This window comes from Danio rerio, chromosome 8, assembly GCF_052040795.2.
Source record: "Danio rerio strain M-AB ecotype USA chromosome 8, GRCz13ab, whole genome shotgun sequence".
NCBI lineage: Eukaryota > Metazoa > Chordata > Actinopteri > Cypriniformes > Danionidae > Danio > Danio rerio.
Window position 1 is genome coordinate 34141961 of NC_141028.1, and position 19480 is coordinate 34161440.

At 34.6% G+C, this 19480-nt stretch overlaps 1 protein-coding gene across 2 annotated transcripts in view; it reads right to left on the reverse strand.

Annotated features, from left to right (window-relative positions):
- ipo11 (importin 11) overlaps positions 1-19480 on the reverse strand; it is a 325228-nt gene that overhangs the window by 36048 nt on the left and 269700 nt on the right. For both annotated transcript variants that reach the window (XM_087263109.2, NM_001159661.1), the window contains 2 exon segments: positions 8562-8657; positions 6212-6296 (listed from right to left, as the gene is read on the reverse strand). In XM_087263109.2, the coding sequence (XP_087119235.1) occupies positions 6212-6296; positions 8562-8657 (181 nt within the window).

Consider the following 19480-nt stretch of genomic DNA (forward strand, 5'->3'; position numbering starts at 1 on the left):
ATGTCTTTAGGCACTTTGACACATTCCTCTTTTAGAAATTATTATTTTTTTACATTAAACATGCACTGAACAGATGTATTTGACCACTGCGCTCATGAGTTGTTGTAGTTTAGGCACGGCTAGGCAAGGTTGTGGTCTTAGAATTCTGTACATTCTGTTTGTCCTAAGGGTAAAAAAAAAATCACCACCTTTACTAAATCTTTAAAATATGGCAGCTAAATTTAATTCCAATCCTTAAACTAATTTTGCAACAACCTCATCATTCATCTTAAACTCGGTGAATGGCTAAGCCTTCCCTCATTAGTGTTCATTATTTCATTAATATTTAATTATATTTGTTTTTCAAACATGCTAAGCAATTTTTGCAAGAAAACATTAATATAATTAAAACAGCAGATTGTGTGTGTGTGTGTGTGTGTGTGTGTGTGTGTTTATGTGGTGTATAAATGGACTTTAAGTTGGCAGATAAAAATTTAAGAACAAAATTTTTCTCATACGCTAGTCATGTGAAGACTTAATGAAAAAAAAAAGATTTTGTTTTTTCTAATGTTGGGGTAATCTCAAACTTCAAGATTAACAATATAAACAATAAAAAAAAACCAAAAACTTTTTTTCCTTCTGTTAAAATGGTCACAGATCATTTTTTCAACTTACAAGATCAACAGAAGGTTGTAAAAAAGCGTTTAGGTTAAGTGTTTAGGTTAAAATCACCTAACCTTAAGTTCAAAATAATTTTAAAATAACACTGTGTCCAACCCATTTGCACTGTCATGAGATGTTTAAAAGTATTATTTCCAGATTTTATTCTCCTGAAGCAGCATTGATGCCAATATTTAATGAGCTACAGTAATGTCTCCTTTACAAATAGCTCTATGACAAAGACCATATCATACTGATGAGGTTCTTTTTAAAGGATCAATTTGAAAGAATAGGATTGCCCATATGGGAATGGCTTATAGCAATATTTTTCATATCCTCCCTGACCTCAAGTTACTTATGAAAGCCTGTATTGATTGAAAGCAACAGATTTATATACATTTTTAAATAAAGTCAACTACATACTTTAAAAACAACAGGTTTACTATTTTTCTTTTAAATAATGTCAAGTAATCACTTTTTTAACAGTGTATGATTTAGCTATTAATGTTCCAAAGCTAAAAAGGCAAGTACTGTAGTTGTACAATAAAATGTCTAAAAGTACAAAATAGACTATTCTCAACAGACTATTCTGTTTGAGGAAGTTAAATTGTTTCCATATTGATAAACAAATGATGATCTTATTTTATCATGCTGTTCTTAAATCAGTTTTATCTTTTACTTTGGTGTCATGAATTGAGAACCTTCCTGTTAAATACAAAAACACACCAAATCAGACAGTTAAGTGGTCCAGTAAGCTGATTGGGGTGTCACTTGTGTACACCAGGCAGCTGAAGAGAATAAACAAATTCAATTTTAAGTCACACAGCTTATTCTGTGTGTGTGTGTGCTTATTATTAGGGCTCTATTTTAACGATTTAGGCGCAAAGTCTAAAGCGCATGGCGCAAAAGCAATAAGGGTGTGTCCAAATCCATTTTTGCTATTTTAAGAACGGAAAAGTACTGTCTGCACCCTGCCACATGGTCTAACAAGGTTGTGCTTATTCTCTTAATGGGTAATGAGTGCGTTTTGAGCATAACGTGCATGAAGCCAATCTGGGTCTAATCTCCCATTCCCTTTAAAAGTCATTTGTGTCACGCCATGATGCATTTGCTATTTACATGGTTGACTTTGTAAGTGGAATAACTGAATGCTTCACTAGCGAGAAAACAGTTCAACATGCCACATGCAGGTCAAGGATAAAGAATAAGCCTCCTCTATTTAGCTTCTTTCTCTTCAGTTTACTTTTACTTTTTACTGTTTACCTAACTTTTAAGTAGGGAAACGGTGGAAACTCACTCCGTTGAAGACATCCATTAGCCTATATATTTAATTTCGTTTGTCAAGCACAAAGATGTTTTAAAACTATTTCTAAATTCATTTCTAATTTACAGCAAACGAATAAATAAACAATAATAATGAAGTGTGGTCAAAACACTGAGTTATATCCAAACACACGTCTGATTCCAATGCTCCATATGGTCTAAAACCTGACAGGTGAACAAATGTAAACTTACTTTTATTAAAACAAATATAAATATGCATCTATTACATAGCACTGCTATCAATAATAACATTACACAAATGCAAACTGTCATGACTAAACTGAAAAAGTCATATTTGTGAAGAAAAAAAATTTTTAATGACAATTTAATACTTTATTTTTTTATGTAAAGATTTTTGTGTATTGCTGTATATGTGTGCAATAAGCGATGTATAAGCTTGGACACTCATAGGCGCATAACTAACACACTCTGCGCTGGACTTTAGACCAGCTTTTAGTTGGTCAATGGCACGGTCTGTTTCAGTTAACACACTTCCTTTATATACCGGAACACCCATGAGTCCACAAAGTGGTGCAAATGGATTTGATATTTAAACAACAAGATGCAAAATGTGAAAATAAGAGTTGCGCTGGTCTGATAGTAGCAACAAATCGTACCATACATGCCTTGTGCCTTATTTCACCGGGTGTATGATATGCCCTTGGGAGTTTCCTTTCTTCTGGTCGCTGGCTTTTAGTGTAAAGCTTTAGAACTAATCAATACAAAAATAGTTTCATACCAACAGCCATTAGACAGTTGAACAAGGCATAAACTTAAGTGTGTTTCTGGGTCTTCCAGTTTTTATTTTATATATCGTTTCATTAACTTAATTTTTTTTATTTATTTTGGGGGGTTGATGGGGTCTTGACTATTTAAGACTTTTCTTTTCAAGAAACTGTTTTCAAAGTCTATGTTTTATGCCCTTTATGCCCATCACGATTGAGATTTTGTGTGGCATTGTGTTATGAATGTGGACTCAAAGTAACCTAACCTAAGCTAAATAACTGAAAGTATTTAAACAAACAATAGTACACAAAGTAAAGGTATCATTGCAATGTCTATATCCAATCAAACAAAATAAAAGATGAGTGGCCCCTCATCCATGTTTGCAAAATGTTTGATTAAATAAAAAGTCACAGTTGTCATTTTCGAGTACTCTGGTGCTGGCGTTCATCCCACGACATTCTCGAACAAAGAAACAATGTCATAAAAGACCACAGAGTAAGGGCTGCTTCTCACAAGCTCAAAAATGTGCTTCATTTCAAACCAGCTGCTGCCAGCAACTATCAAACAGCACCAAGGCTGTTTTATCATACAGACAATTAAGAGAAATGACTCACTTAAAGCCGCTCGAACAGGCTTTTGAACTGCTGCACTTCACACAGTAAATTTGATCATTTTCAGCTGTTGTGCAGAAGCTGTTGTTGTTGGCAGGTTTTCTATCAGAAGCTCCACTCAGCTGAAACATGCTCGATGTGGGTGTTACACAAAAATAAAATTAGGAAAGGAAAATCCTCTGCAAAGCTCTGCAATGGCATTTTGTTTTCTTGCTATTGTTTTTATCTAAACACCACGGGTGACATGGATCCCATGAAAAAGCAGGAAAACAAAAAAACAATAGACCACACAGTTTGACACACACTATGCAGTCCTTGTAACATGTTTTGCTCATTGCTACTGCTAATGGAGACTGCGATGAATTGATAACATTAACTAATTAACTGCAAATATATAAGTATAGATTGTTTTGTTAGCTACTGTTCATTGAAACTGGCCCTATATCATGCACCAAAAAATAAAAAAATAATGTATGTTTGTTTACAATAACCACAGAACTACAGTACATACAGAAATGTGGGTAACCAGCATTCAAAAATTACAATGTACTCACTATTTACTCACCCTTAAGTGATTATATAAACTCTGAGTTTATTTCTGTTGAACACAAAAGAGGTGTTAAAGAAAGCTGAAAACCTGTAACCATTCACTTCCATGGTAGGAAAAACAAACACTATGAACGTCAAAGATTACAGGTTTCTATCTTTTTATCAAAATATCTTCTTTTATATTTATGAGAAGAAACTCAATGGTTTAAAGCAGGTGAAGGAAAAGTAAATGATGAGAGAATTCATTCATTTAGGAGTGAACTGTCCCTTTAAGTATTCTCATTATTTCTTAAAGTAGTGACCTATAACTAAGGCTAGACGGAATCTGCAGATGTGTTTTGCTATTTCTGCTGAGAATTTTGGTAAAAATGTGCGGATTTCAGCGGAATTATTTTGGGAATACCATAACTAAAACCTTAATATGTGAAATAAAAAAATTATTTATATTTAACTTTTAATTGATGTTAAAAATGCAAATCCAATTAGATACACTTTATTTGGTAAAAACAGCAAGTCTCTCATATAATATATCTACTAAAAGACAGAAAATATTACTTTACAAACTGCATTGTGCATAAATCAGATAAACATTTTCATAATAGTCAATAATATTACTGTAATTAATTTAAAAACTGATTAAATATAGATTTGCACACATTTACTCAAGCAAATAAACAGAATTAATGATGGGAAAATTTGGGGAATTCTGTGTGCGCAGATTGCCTGTAGGCCTACCTATAACCTGTCTATTGGTAATATATTGGCTGTTTATTTGGACTTACAAGGTACATATTCTGCATGATCTTTCCCTTATCCCTAATCCAATCCAATGCCTAAACCTACCTACAGTACAACTTTAATTCTTCCTTATTGAGCTAAAGGTAATAGTTCATCGTTTGTTAATAGCTAGAATTTTACCTGACAGTAAAACCTGACCACAGTAAAGTGTGATTTGAACATTCTGTCGTTTTGGACATTTATTATAAATCTTTAGATTAAAGGAGAGTGATTAGAGACCTGTTTAAAGAGATGCCTGCATGTTTATTATTTTAGTATTGTGATCTCATGATCCCTCACACTCCGCTAGTGTCTGAAGGGAAAGGCGCATTTGAGTTTTACTGGATCTGGCACCTATGGTCGTGAGCTACAAGATCTCGAATACAAGCGGCTCAAATGAGTTTGCAGGGGGGCAGGGCGCACCCTTAAATACAGAGTGAGGAGCTCTGTCACCCAGAAGGAGCTCGGGGTAGAGCCACTGCTCCTCCACATCGAAAGAAGTCAGCTGAGGTGGCTCAGGCATCTGTTTCGGATGCCTTGAGGACGCCTACCTAGGGGGGTGTTCCAGGCATGTCCCACCGGGAGGAGGCCTTGGGGAAGACCCAGGACATGCTGGAGGGACTATGTCTCTCAGCTGGCCTGGGAACCCCTCAGGATCACGCCGATAGAAGCAGAAGGATATGTTTGGGGGAGAGGGAAGTCTGGGGTTCTCTCCTAAGACTGCTGCCCCTGCAACCCAGCCCCGCATAAGCGGATGAAAATGACATGACATGATGACATGGATCTGACACCGTCTCAAATCAACGTTGATGAGTTCAGGCAAAAGATCCGAACAAGAGACGAATCATTCAATTGACTCTGATTCGACTTTAAAAAAATTCAGTTTTAAACTAGAAGCACTTTCAGATTTAAACCTCAGCTGGATGTTTTCACTCAGTTAGAGCTGTGTTACACACTGCACTTTTCAAAAACCCATTATAGGGACTTCTTAATGAAAATACAGTTGTTTACTGTTAGTTCATGTTAACTCATCAACTATACCACCAAGCATGAATTCTGTTAATAATGCATTAGTAAATGTTGAACTATGATTAATAAATGTTGTACAAGTATTGTTCCTCATTTGTTCATGTTAGTAAATACATTACTAGCATGTGTGACCTATTTTGTTTTTCACTTTAAATGTTTAAAAATACAGTTTATTTTAAATCCCCAAATACCCACTATTATTTATGTTGTTCCTTTGTGAGCATCACGATTAGTGCACATAGTACAACTGTTGCCTCTAAAATTAAATCACAAAACATTGTGCTCTCATACCCATAATATTCTGGCTACTGGAATTGATTTAGCCAATTTACAAGTAAAAAACGGATCGGCCAGGGTAAAGCATGCATCACTACTATATCTTCCACCTCTACTTGTCAACTGAAAAAGTAATACATCGATTTGTATTTGGCCAATCAGCCATAATAGACTTCATCAGCACCTTCCATCTCTCATCAATAGCAGCCGCTTGGTGACATTTTCCATCAATAGGCATGCGTGTAACATCTGTGACCTGAGAGCCGGTGTGAAACACTCACCAGCTTCCTCCTCTTGTCCTGTTCTGTTGGGGGTTCCTCGTCATCTGTCAGCTTGGGCTCTTCAAAGTGGCTCATCAGCATGCAGCTACAAGACAGGCAGCCAGACAGACACAGTGTGTAAAAGGAGTGAGCACAAAGTAGAGAAATTACATTCATGTTACACTTCATTTCTAAACTGTGGCATTCCTTCGGCAGCTGTATAATCTCTCACTCTATTTATGAATCCTCTTTTGACACCCCACTGAGGTATGCATGAGGCAGGTTGTGTATCCATCCTGCCTGGAAATGATAAAGTGCCTCAAGAGGTGAACATAAGGGTACAGAAACATCCTGAAGTCATGAAATATTGGCTGCCTTGCAGCATCATTCACATTTCATGACTTAAAAAAAAAAAAAAACATACTGTATACTGATCTGCTGCATCACATGCTTCATAAAATGTTTTTTAGGTGGGATAAGGAAAACTAACAAATAGAGAGAGACTATAAAATTTAAATAGAGATCCAGTAATGCAATTAAGGGCACCTAGTTTTCCCTCTTTTTTAAGATTTAAGATAAGTCTTTTGTGTCTCCAGAATGTGTTTGTAAAGTTTCAGCTCAAAACACCCAACAGATTATTTATTATACCTTTCAGAATTTTCTGCTCTGAACACAAATGTAGCTGTTTTTGTTACCCATTCCCATGTGCCTGTCAGAGTGTGCCTCAATCTCTGCCTCGGCTGCATCAGCTAAACAGCACAGTGACAGACATGAAGGAAGCAGATCTCACGTAATGTTTGTGAGAAATACTACAGTAAGAACTTTACCAATGAGTATTTGATGTATTCGTTATGGAGGTCATTTTAGCCTTTCTGCAACGATTAGTCACACACAATGTCGTTACAAAGTGCTCTCACACGCACACACACACGCACGCATGCACACATACACACACACACACACACACACACATACATACATACATACAAAATACATACATATCTAGATTATTAAAATTGAATACTTGTAAATTTGCTGATTATTATTATTAATTTTTAGTTTTATGCAAACATATTAATTGTTTAATGTAGTTTATTTTGATTTATTATTCTTTTATTTGTATTTCTGATTTTATTACTATTAATATTCATTTTATTTTTAAATTATTTATTTACTGTGTTTACTATGTTTTTAAATATATATGTATGTTATTTTAAATGTAAGCTTTAGAAATGCTTTGGCAATACAAATGTAATGCCAATAAAGCAATTATTGAATTTAATTGAATTGAGAGAGAGAGAGAGACACGCACATCTACGTTATTAGAAAAGAATTAATGTAAATAAACTGATTATTACTATTTATATTACAGTTTTATCCATATACGCTGATTGTTAAATGTACAGTTTGACTTATTATTATTATTATTATTTTATTTTATTTATTTATTTACTACAACTACTTTTTATATATGTTATATATGATTTTTTTTTATAAATATGTATGTTCTTTTTAATGTAAATTTTACTTATGCAAATAAAGCAATTATTGAATTGAATTGAGACATGTATTCTGTAATCCTTAATGATATACAGTATATACAGTTGAAGTCAGAAGTTAGCCCTCCTTTCAATTTCTTTTTGTCTTTGAAATATTTCGGAAATTATGTTAAACAGACCAGGAAAATTTTCACAGTATGTCTGATAATATTTTTTTCTTCTGGAGAAAGTCTTATGTGTTTTTTTTTGGCTAGAATAAAAGCAGTTTTTACTTTTTTAAAACCATTTTAAGGTCAAAATTACTAGCCCTTTTAAACTATTTGTTAGATGGTCTACAGAACAAATCATGGTTATACAATAACTTGCCTAATTACCCTAACCTGCCTAGTTAACCTTATTAACCTAGTAATCCTTTAAATTGCCATTTAAGCTGACTACTAGTATCTTGAAAAATAATTTGTAAAATTTTATGTACTGTCTTCATGGCAAAGATAAAATAAATTAGTTATTAGATATGAGTTATTAAAACAATTAGGTCTAGAAATTGTTGAAAAAAAATCTTCTCTCCGTTAAACATAAATAGGGGAAAAATAATTGGGGCTAATAATTCTGACCTCAACTATATATACACACAGCAAACAAATCATTCAGGATTGCAAACACACAGCCTGTCTATGACATAAATCAGAACAAAATCAGAAACAGCAGCAAACATTGTGACACAGGTCACAATCACTTCTACTATTACTGTCCATTTGTTTCAAGACAAACCCTGCCATGACACCGCATGCCCTTGTCCAGCATTTTCCAGGTCATTAGGCAGACAAAACGCTTCTGTGGAGAAGTGTCATCAAAAACAGAGTCAAACTTACTCTTTGAAGGTGGCTGTCTCAGGGTCTTCCGTCATTACATCGTGCAGTGCCTCCACGCTGATGTTAATGATCCCGCAGAACTTGTCCTGGATCACGCTGAAAAATGATTGCAGTGGAAAATGTTATTCAGAGAAAGAACACAACACTCCATCATTCACCGTACTGACACCACTGTGACAAAGAAATGTTTTAGGGGGTCTTCACGCGCCTTCCCATATCTTCACGCTGGCAATTTTAGCAGTCAAAACTAACAGGAGAAATATTTCACAATACTCAATAACAGTTTTGGCACTGACAATATGCATTTAATACATCCGAAGAGTTCAGATGGAAAAACCTCAAAGTGTCATCTGATATTTCCATAGAAAAGGAGCATCCTTAGTTTATGTTGAGTTATGTCAATTTGAAGACCACGAAAAGAATGTATTCTTTGTCATGAATGTGAAATTGCTAAACCTTCACCCAGGAGCTTGATAAAAATACTTATATACTGTAAGAAGAACAATTTAGATGGTATTTAGAGTTTTTTTTCATCTGAACTCTTTGTTCTTAGCTAAAAAGTACTACAAACAAGTAGCTGCCTTCAAGTAAGGTCAAGCAACTTTTCCCATTTTATTGAACAACACTAGTATTAGCACAAAAATATAAGTCAAAGTTTTATCTTGTAGGTCAAATTGACCTGAAAATCATATAAAAATTGTGAACATTATTGAGTGCATTTGTAGGATAGGTGTATAAAGGGACTAACTTCTTCGTTGCTACGTTTAAATTGATGTAGAATGGCACTATCAACTGGGCTTGACATTAACATCCTCCAATCCATCAAATGTAGGTAGATTTCAGCTGTGGTGGGTAAGACCACTCAGGCAGGTTGAGAATACTCTTTAAATTGTAGTTTTCTTAAAAGCTATTCATTCATACATTTTCCTTAGGCTTAGTCCTTTTGTTCATCGGGAATTGTCATAGCTTAATGAACTACCAACTTATCTACCATGTTTTACACAGTGGATGCCCTTCCAGCAGCAACCCAGGGCTGGGAAACACCCATACTGTGCACACTCATTCACACATTACAGCAAATTTACCGTATTCAATTCACCTATACTGCATATGTCTTTGGTCTGTGGGGAAAACTGGAGCACCCGGAGGAAACCCTGCAAACAAGGGGACTTCACACAGAAATGCCAACTGGCCCAGCAGGGACTTGAACCAGTGACCTTCTTGCTGTGAGGCAACAGTGCTAACCACTGAGCCACCATGTCACCCCTCTTAAGAAGTTATGTTAAATAAAAAATAAAGTGTAACCTTCCATGAGCAATCTCTGCAACACAGGGTTTGCTCATGTGCACTACTGAGCAACGTCACAAAATACACAAAGACGTGAAATAAAAAAGAGCTGGTTTCACAGCAAATGCATCACGCATTCCACATCATTCATGACGCACAGTGATATTTTGTCTCTATTTGTGTTTTTTAATGACTGATGAAATTTACTTGCAAAGAGAAGGAATGAATCTTGTGATTAAAGCTGTTATAACATTTAATCTACGGTACCTCTCCTTCACAGCAACATTCTCATGTCACTTACTTTACACAAGGTGCATAAAATGTAAATTTGAGTTTTGTGAATTGTAACTGATTACCCATAATGCTTTTTGTTCGTAGTATTTTGGTGAAGATGCTTTTTTTTTTTTACTCTGCAGCACTACAGTATTTACTGCCATTGTTAACTTTTCTTTTTAAATAATTCAATAAATAGTTAAAAGTGAAAAACTACATGGTGCTGGTGGAGGAAAACATTCCTCTCATCTCTAAATTAGCCAAAAGTGGCTCAATAATATTCATGATCTGATAACTGTGCAGACCATGGGAGATGTTCAACTTCACGTTCATGTTCATAAAACCACTCTTTCACCAGTCTTGCTGTGGGTATTGGTGCATTATCCGCCTGATACACAGCACAACCTTCAGACTTCAATGTTTGAATGATTCGTTGCACATGGTCGTCCAGAATAGTTCAGTAGTCCTTGGCAGTAGGGCGGCCATATAGACTAAGGCCTAGGGAATGCTTTAACATTGCAGCCCAAACTATCACGGATCCCATGTGCATCCCTCTGGGCATGCAACCGTTTGGGTGGTACACTTCTTTAGGGTCTCTTCACACCGTAACTCTCTAGGATGTGGGAAAAATAGTGAAGGCCTGTTTCCCGGATCGTTTCAAAAGTGCGAGGGCTCTGAATCGGGTTCAGGCGCGGTTCAGTTGGCCGGCCCTGGCCCAGTTGGAAGAGGTGTGCCAGATCGCGGTTTACTTGGGCTTTGGTACAGTACACTTGTAATGTTAGTGTAAAGCATGCCTGAGTCTGAAACCGAAGACGTGACTTTTAAGGGACTATTTGATATTGAATTATTTAATCATTCTTACTGTTCAATGAATATAAGCTATTGTAGTTTATTAAAGATGCAAACCCCTCACTGCATGACAGCTGCACCTTTAGGAAACCTTCTAATATCTGCAGCACGAGGACTTTATGATTGTTTATGAGCAGCAAAAGTGTATATATTTGTAAATATTTGACTGCGTGTTACTGCATATCGAACGACTAAAACGTTATAACGATATAAAAAAAATCTTCACTGTGCTGAGCGAGAGCGCTTCTTAAACTAAACAGCGCATCATAAAAATAAAATGTCCACGGTCCAAGAATTTTCTGCTGGCATCATTGAAATCAACGGTTGGCATTGACATGAGTGGCCAAAGGTTTGGCTATAACAGTCGGCCATGTACTGTATATTGTACCTATGGAGCTCCTGACGTTTTGGTTAAAAGAGGATAGTTGAGGTGCACATTTAATTCTGCTGTGAGTTCTGCAGTGACTCTGCTTGAGAATATTGTTTTAGTGCATTCTATGGCACCTTTTATATTTAAGTACACAGTAAAAATCTAATATTCTTTATTAAAAAAACACACTCCACCAACAAGAGAGGGACTTTCACTACGGTTTTCTAATAGAGTGCAAAGTTCTTATGAACATTCCATGCATAAAGTCAATTAAACAACATTATGTGGTTAATCTTCACACAAAAACTGCTATTTTGAACAAGTCCTTCCTCTGTATGCAGGTAAATTCACATGTGAGCATTCTAAAGCACTCATCTGTCAGTCTGACATTGCGTGGGTACAGAGTTGCTACTTAACTAGCTAAACTTTAGAAACACTGCTATTGTTACTTTTTTATTTTAGGTTTTAGCATTGACTTGGTAGAAAAGAACTGGTACTTTCGACATCTCTACCCGTGGGTATTGAGATTTTCAGTGTGAAAAAAACCTTTTAGCCTGGAAATAGCTTGCACTCACAAACCCTTTCTGCAAGGGAACAATCACAATCTTAAGAGAAATTCTCGGTCTGACTGACTGTTAAAATCTCAACTACACTCCCGGGGTGCTGAACATTAGACCGCACATATTATCTGAACCAGTTACTGCCGATAAATGGGAGGATATTCATTAGATTAAACCCCTACTACAGCTGTTCTTTATGCTTCCTGTGACATAGTAAAAGCACTTTATGAAGGGCGCTCTCTCCATTTCACATGTCTTTAAGTCATATGTCTGAATATGGAATGGTTGAGGCAAATTAAAATTTTGCTATAATTAAGTACCTCATTACATCATTTTAAATGCATACTGTATGACTTTTTTCCCTGGAAGTGAAGTTCAGATGAATGTAACAGTAATTTTCCTTAATATACATTTGGCAAATAATCATACATTCTGCAAAAAAAAAAGATAACTGAATTACTGTAGTCTGGGTTATGTGTGTTAATATGATGATGTTTAGTGGTTGTATGAATGACACTGAACGCCTTCTTTCTCTACATTATTATGCATCTCTCTTTCAGTATAAGTTGTTTGTGATGAGCTTAATTATCTCATGACCACATGATTTTAATTGTGTATTGTCACACTCTGTCTTGATGGTCCGTTTGTTGAATTAAAGTTACATTGCATCCACATGCTAACTAATTCTCATTAGATTAGATTATAAAGTAAGACTGTTAGTTTGGGTTAGAGATTAAGTAAGTTGACATGTACTTGCAAAGTTTCTTATAGTCAATAAATGTCTGTTTAGCAGCAGTATCAACATACATTAATCATGCAGTTTACTAATACTCAAATGGACCATCAAAATAAAGTGTTTCCAGTTGTTTTTGTCTAAGTAGCAAAGGTACAATGTGTAGATGTTAGTACTTCAAAACAGTCATGTTTTAATGCCGTATGAAATAACCCAATTTAGTAGTCCATAAGTAGTACCATAAATTTGGAAAAATCCCTTTAAAGGCTTCTATCATGTTTTAATGATACAATTCTTAATACATTATATATATAATTTTTATTTTAACAGTGAAAGTTGACCAGAATCTGTCAAGCATGAAAAAGTATGAACACACAATGAAATAAATAAACAAGTACACTGTAAAAACAATCCATAATTTTATGGTTTATTTCCGGCAGCTGGGTTGCCGGAAAACCCAAATGAAAACACAAATCACGTGACCACACACACACACACAGCATGCGCTGCAGCATATGCGCACGTCTGAGGTCCAGGCAGTCAGCGGGTGCTTTGAGCACAAAACCCCAGAGAGCAGTGCACGTCGGACATTAATGAAGGAAATACCGATGGATCGCGTCTCACTATAGTTGTTAAACATGATGTTAATTAATCTTGTCTATATCTAACAACTCTTCTGTGTTTTAAATCTATCAGGTAACGTGTCACCGCGTAAGTACACTGCTTCAATCTTTCGCTTTCATGCCTGTACTTAGTAATTTTAGTGAAAATCTTAGATACTGTTGGTTTGTTCCAAGTTTGTCGACGCCATTACAACGACAAAGATCACTCTGTCTATTCATGCCAGAGTCCTGCCAGAAAAAGTGATTGACAGGTGGTAATTTGTGTGTAAATTATCTTTATTAATTTATGATTTGGTTATGGGTAAAACAAAGACCATGTGGGTCAGTTAGTTGAAACGGTAGGCTGCAAATAATTAATTCGTTTTGAATTAATTAATTATTCATAAATAATTAATTCACCGCTGCCTACAAAGATGATGTCATCATCCATCACGATGTTTTACATTAGACATTCTATGATGCCAAACTGGTCGACATCAGCAAGCCCTTATGGGAGGTAGGGTATTCTCCTACCGTTCACCTAAATTGTAATTGTGATTGACACACCAGTTAGCTGGACTGTTTTAACTTCTTAAACTCACCTTTTTAGAATTGCTTAAACCTTATGAGACTTTCTTATTTAACTGTATATTTTTGTATCTCATGTTTTATTGTGTATTGACGCTCTTGTTAGTGCTTTGAGTCTGAGAAAAGCGCATTATAAATAAAATGTATTATTATAATTATTATTATTATCATTAACGAACCTAGTGTCTGGAAAATAAAGTTTAATAAAAGTGCAGTTAGAAACATCTCTTTTTTTTAAGTTTTATGGATGAACCACATTTACAAGACACAAAAGTGAGTAAACGATGACAAAATAGTCACTTCTGTATAAACTATTCCCTGAAAAATAAAAATAAAAACATTGTATGGTCTTGACCTTCCAGAATACTTTTCTTCCATAACATCTTAGCCGGACAAATACCCTGTGTTTGGTCTTTTCCATCAAAGCCTTCAATAAAACCCCCTAATGTCTGATACAAATTGGTTCCTTAGTCACTCATAGATCTAAGAAAACACAAGATCCCTCGACTGTCCACTTAGAAGCCAGTGGCGATTCTTGTTCCTCCTCCAGGACCTGCTCACATGTAGCTTTGAATGAGGAGCCAGATAAGGAAGGTCAGTGCTAAATCTTAAAAACATTGCTCGGTGAAATGAGCCAGTCGATAGCGTTTCTGGAGCAGCAATCACATCTCTGCTTTGGTGAAATAGAGGAAGATGATGAGGTACTGTAGCTGCTAAGGGAGAAGGGCACAGCCGATATGACTTAATAACAAGAAATTGGTCAGGAATGAAAGGCGGGTGGTATGAAATTACGATTGTGATATGACGTGTGCCTCGCTATCACCCATCTGCACCCTGCTGCTGAGGAATTGAGTGTTTCCTTAATCCAAAACGAGGGGCTCATATTAAATTTCATCTAATTTTTTTCCATTAGTCATAAAATTTGACTTCTCAGCACTGCATATCTCTCAACATTCAAAACTGATGTCTTAAAAAGTTTTAAATAAGTCTAAATGTGTCATGCTAAGCATATATTAGAATATCGGAAAAGCAAATTACCGTTACCCTCAAGATATTCTGCAAGTCAGACACAAACAAACCTGGCGAGCACGGAAGCTAGGTAAATATCTACTCAGCTATATATTTAATAAAGTTTTCTGCCTTAATATTACTTTTATGTAGTATAATACAGGGTAGGGGGCAATCTTATCTCAACCCACTCAATATTAGAGGTACAAGAGCTGTGCTAGTGACCTATCAAACACGGATCATATTAAAGATTTCTTATCGCTTGGCTTGGACCTGAAAAAAAAAAGGCTTGTGTAATATACAATGAGACAAAAACTAGCACTTCAGGTCAATTAATGTTGCCAAACTAACATTAATAAGGTAGATGTAAAATCATCATAAAGAGATCAAATCCTATTTTTCTGTATTAAAGTGTTCGTTTAGTTTTATAAATCAAACATGATCATAAATAACCCTCCAAGGACCCAAAAAACTGACTTTACAAAATTTGAATCATTGTAATATTTTCTTTGAATGAGAGAACAGAATAATTTTTGATCATAATTGTGAATTAAATATTCTACAAGACTACAAGACTGGTTACTTAATAAGACTAAGTCTTATTCAGGCCCATTTTGCGTAGTTTTTTAATCTTATTTCAGCTACACTTTTATTTATTATTATTATTATTTACATTTTTTTCTCTGAAACTTACTAACCACACATAATATTTTTTCTAAAACAAATGTAAGCATGTACATCCAACTTTCTTACATATTATGGTATTGTAATAATATTTTATCGCACATATTGTTTTGTATGTGCTGACTACATAAAATACATGTTGGTCAATACTATGTAAGAAGTAGCTGAAATAAGCACAAAGTATAGCTGCACAATTAATCGAAAAAAGATTGCGATCTCGATTCGACCCCCTAGACGATATTAATACAGCATTTCTACGAATCTGTCAATCATATTTTCAAGTTCAGGAGAGAAGTAAAGGCGGCTGCACGAGTCTTTTTTATTGTTTCACACACGTTGCTCAGTGACATGGACACCTCCAAATGATGTTGAATGAGTCACATACTGTATTTATAAGGTATAATTCACCTAAAAATTTCATTTTTGTCGTCATTTAATGATGTTTTCGTGGCCGGGAAATCTCATGTGACGTGAGCTGCTGACCGTGAGCTGTAATCACAGAGAGGGAGGGAGCGCGCCCTACTTAATGATAGACGCGCGTGCGCCTACTTTAGTGAACAGAACCTGCAAATGTTGTAAGTAACAGGTAATACAGTTGTAAATAATATTCAGTTTGTGGCACATAGTGATTGTTTGGGAGCCGCGCGCGAAGTATGAACAAGCACTTAGCAGTCAAAATGAAACCGAAAGTGTGCACATCATTTAAATGATCATCGCATTTTAGAGTTACGACAAGCATTTGATATGTGTTTTCTTTCATAGCGAAGTTGTGCATGAAAATAAATATAACTACTCTAGCCTATATTGTTGAATACATTCTAATAATGACAAATGTCTGATTTTACCAGCATAAAACTGTCTAATAATGTTGTCAATGACAGACTGCAATTTCAAACATAATTCAACATCAGAATAATTATCAGTATAATAGAATTATTTATAGAAACCAGTGGACCTAAACATAATATTGATGTTTTGCCATATGTTTGTTTTTACCATACCTTTATTTTACATCTACTGAATCGTGAGAAAATTGTGATCTTTACTTTAAGCAAAAAAAAATAATTGCAATTCTCATTTTAGCCAGAATTGTGCAGCTCTAGCACAAAGGATGTCAAAACATCTTGGGGACTCCAAAATTACCTCAGACCCCAAAGGGTTTGTTGTTTAGACTTTTAGAGATTAATAATTTTTCACTGCAAATATTCATTCATTCATTCATTTTGTTATTTATTTATTAATTTATTTATTTGCCTTAATACTTTCACATTTATTAAGTATTAAGATTTAACAGACATGATAAGAAAGTTGAATTTGGATAAAACTAAGATGGAAATGATAGGTGTCTGTGATTTATTCAAATTTCTAATAATTAGGACATTAACAAAACATACAAACAAAAAAAAAGCTGAAAACAACAACGTGTTTATGCTAAGCTTCAATTATGGAAAAAAAAGCATCATGTTTGTTTTTCTTAATTTTACAATGGAACAAAGTTTAGTTTTCACACATAAAATAAAACCCTTTACATTTACGAGAATTGACAGATTTACTGTAGGCCTTTTTAGATATTTTAGATCGTTTCAAATTGAAGCTTATATATTCTTTACAATGAATAAACATTGTGTGCCATGATATGATAAGATATGATATTTTACATAGTTATAGTACAGATTTATGTACTTATATTTCAGCATTTATGTTCTTTTACACAACTCAAAGCATTACTACGTAGTTTTACATATTTACTAGTAACTACTACACCATACTAATAAAAAGAGGTGAATAAAATAAATAAAAATAAAGAGAATTAAGTAAACCCACCTAACTTAAGATAATATATATATATATATATATATATATATATATATATATATATATATATATATATATATATATATATATATACTTTTGAAACAAATCTTTGTGCTTAACAAACAAAATTAAATTAAATATGTAGGCTAATGGATGTCTTCAGAGGAGTGTACTGTTTCCTTACTTTATGAAAGAAAGTAAAGAAGAAAAAGATAAGGAAAAGAGGAAGTAAAGGGGCCAAATGGAGGAATTTTTTTTAACAACCCTGTTGGACCATGCGCTGGACACAGACTGTACGATTCCGTCCTTAAAATGCCCTTAATGCTTTTGCTTCATGCACTTTAGACTTCACACCTAGATTGTTAAAACAGAGCCCTACATGACAATATTACTCTTTTTTTTTCCTAATTGCAATTATTCGAATTGATTAATTTGTGTGAATATTGAGTGGTTTCTATTTTAAAATACAATATTCACCACAGCTAACTAGAACTAATCAAAGACTTTTTATGATCAGTTCAACTGCAGCTAAATAATTTACTTAACTGACTCAATTTACTTAATCATAATCATGGTTAATCTACTGTGAAGGGTTGAGAAGAAAAAAAAGCTCATTTCTATCACAGATGAGTCATGATGACTCAAGATATGACCCGTTTTAATAGGATCAAATTAAAACAAACATAAAGCTATTTTCAAATAAAAAGGCATTAATTAATTAAAAGATCATTATCAGCTAACGAGGCTATATTAGAAAGTAAGTAAAGGAGATACCAGATACCACAAACATCATGAAAGATCAAAAAGCAGAAAGCATTTGAATCTCTTTAACTACAAAAAAAAGTCTAACAATAAAAACACCTGAAATCAACACTGAATTTACCACCATCTAAATCACTTGGCGCTCTTTATGAATATGTATTCCAATTGTAATCAAGCAGGCAGCGATGCTCTAAACTGTCTTAATGTTCTGGCAAACTCCAACATCATTATTCAAAATGCAGCTGCTTGAAAACACTCGGTGAAACTGAAGACCCAATCTGCATATCCCTCCCCCATTTTTGGCTTGGCTGTGCGTACGGAGATCATTACATCATTATTATCATCATCTGTTTATTCCGCGCTCTCCAAATAACTGAAGCAGAGATGAATCTGTACCGTTTCATTGCTGCAATCGCAGTGGTTATACTTCGTTAAGGGGTGAAATTATATGTGACGTATTGCGCCTCAGAGAACAAACATTCTGCGCCTTGGGGATTGCTGCGAGTCCACAGGTGTTTATTCAGAGAGAGTCAGAACACAGCAAATAGAATAGTAATGGCTGGATCAGAAAATGCCATTCAGAGCACCCTGAATGCTTGTGAAAATTAATATGCTGGGCCTCGTTTCATGCAAGCCTCTCGGCGCGACTAAATATCCTTTCAGAGGCAGCTTTCATAATTTTCTCTGTACCGTTCGAGTCATACAAGTCCAAAGAGATGAAGAAGAGTTAAAAAAAAATGCATCTGAATAAGGATGATTGCTGACTGGCTGAGCACAATCCCCCTTTAAAATAAATTTGTTTATTGCAATATTTTAATATAACACTCTTTAAAATGATAATTTACGGCAAACCAGAGGGAAAACTCTTAGGAATAGTAGCATATTTACAAAAGATAGTACTGTATATAGATATAGATAGATACTGTAGATGAATGGACACTGTAGATAGATACTGCAGATAGGCAGACAGATAAACAGACGGACGGATGGATGGAAATGGATAGTTAGATAGGACAGAGACAGACAGACAGACAGACAGATATAGATAGAGAGAGCAAGTACACACACAGAATTCTAAATTGTTATAAATGAATCAAAAAAATTGATTGTTTAATATATTTTTCATTATAATTGTTATAATTAGAAATGTTTTATTCTAAAATGTTGATTCATAAAAATTGTGTTGATTATTATGTGTATTATTTTAATCTTTAATTTTTATATTTAATTTTTCAATCGATAGACTTATTCTCAGAATTACATTAGAGTAATCAACATGTTGATTTGGTGCTCAAAACATATCTTATGCATATTTGTTTAAAACAATTACTAATAAATATAATATTATTATTATTATTTTTTAAATAAGTAGGTTAAAAAAAAACACT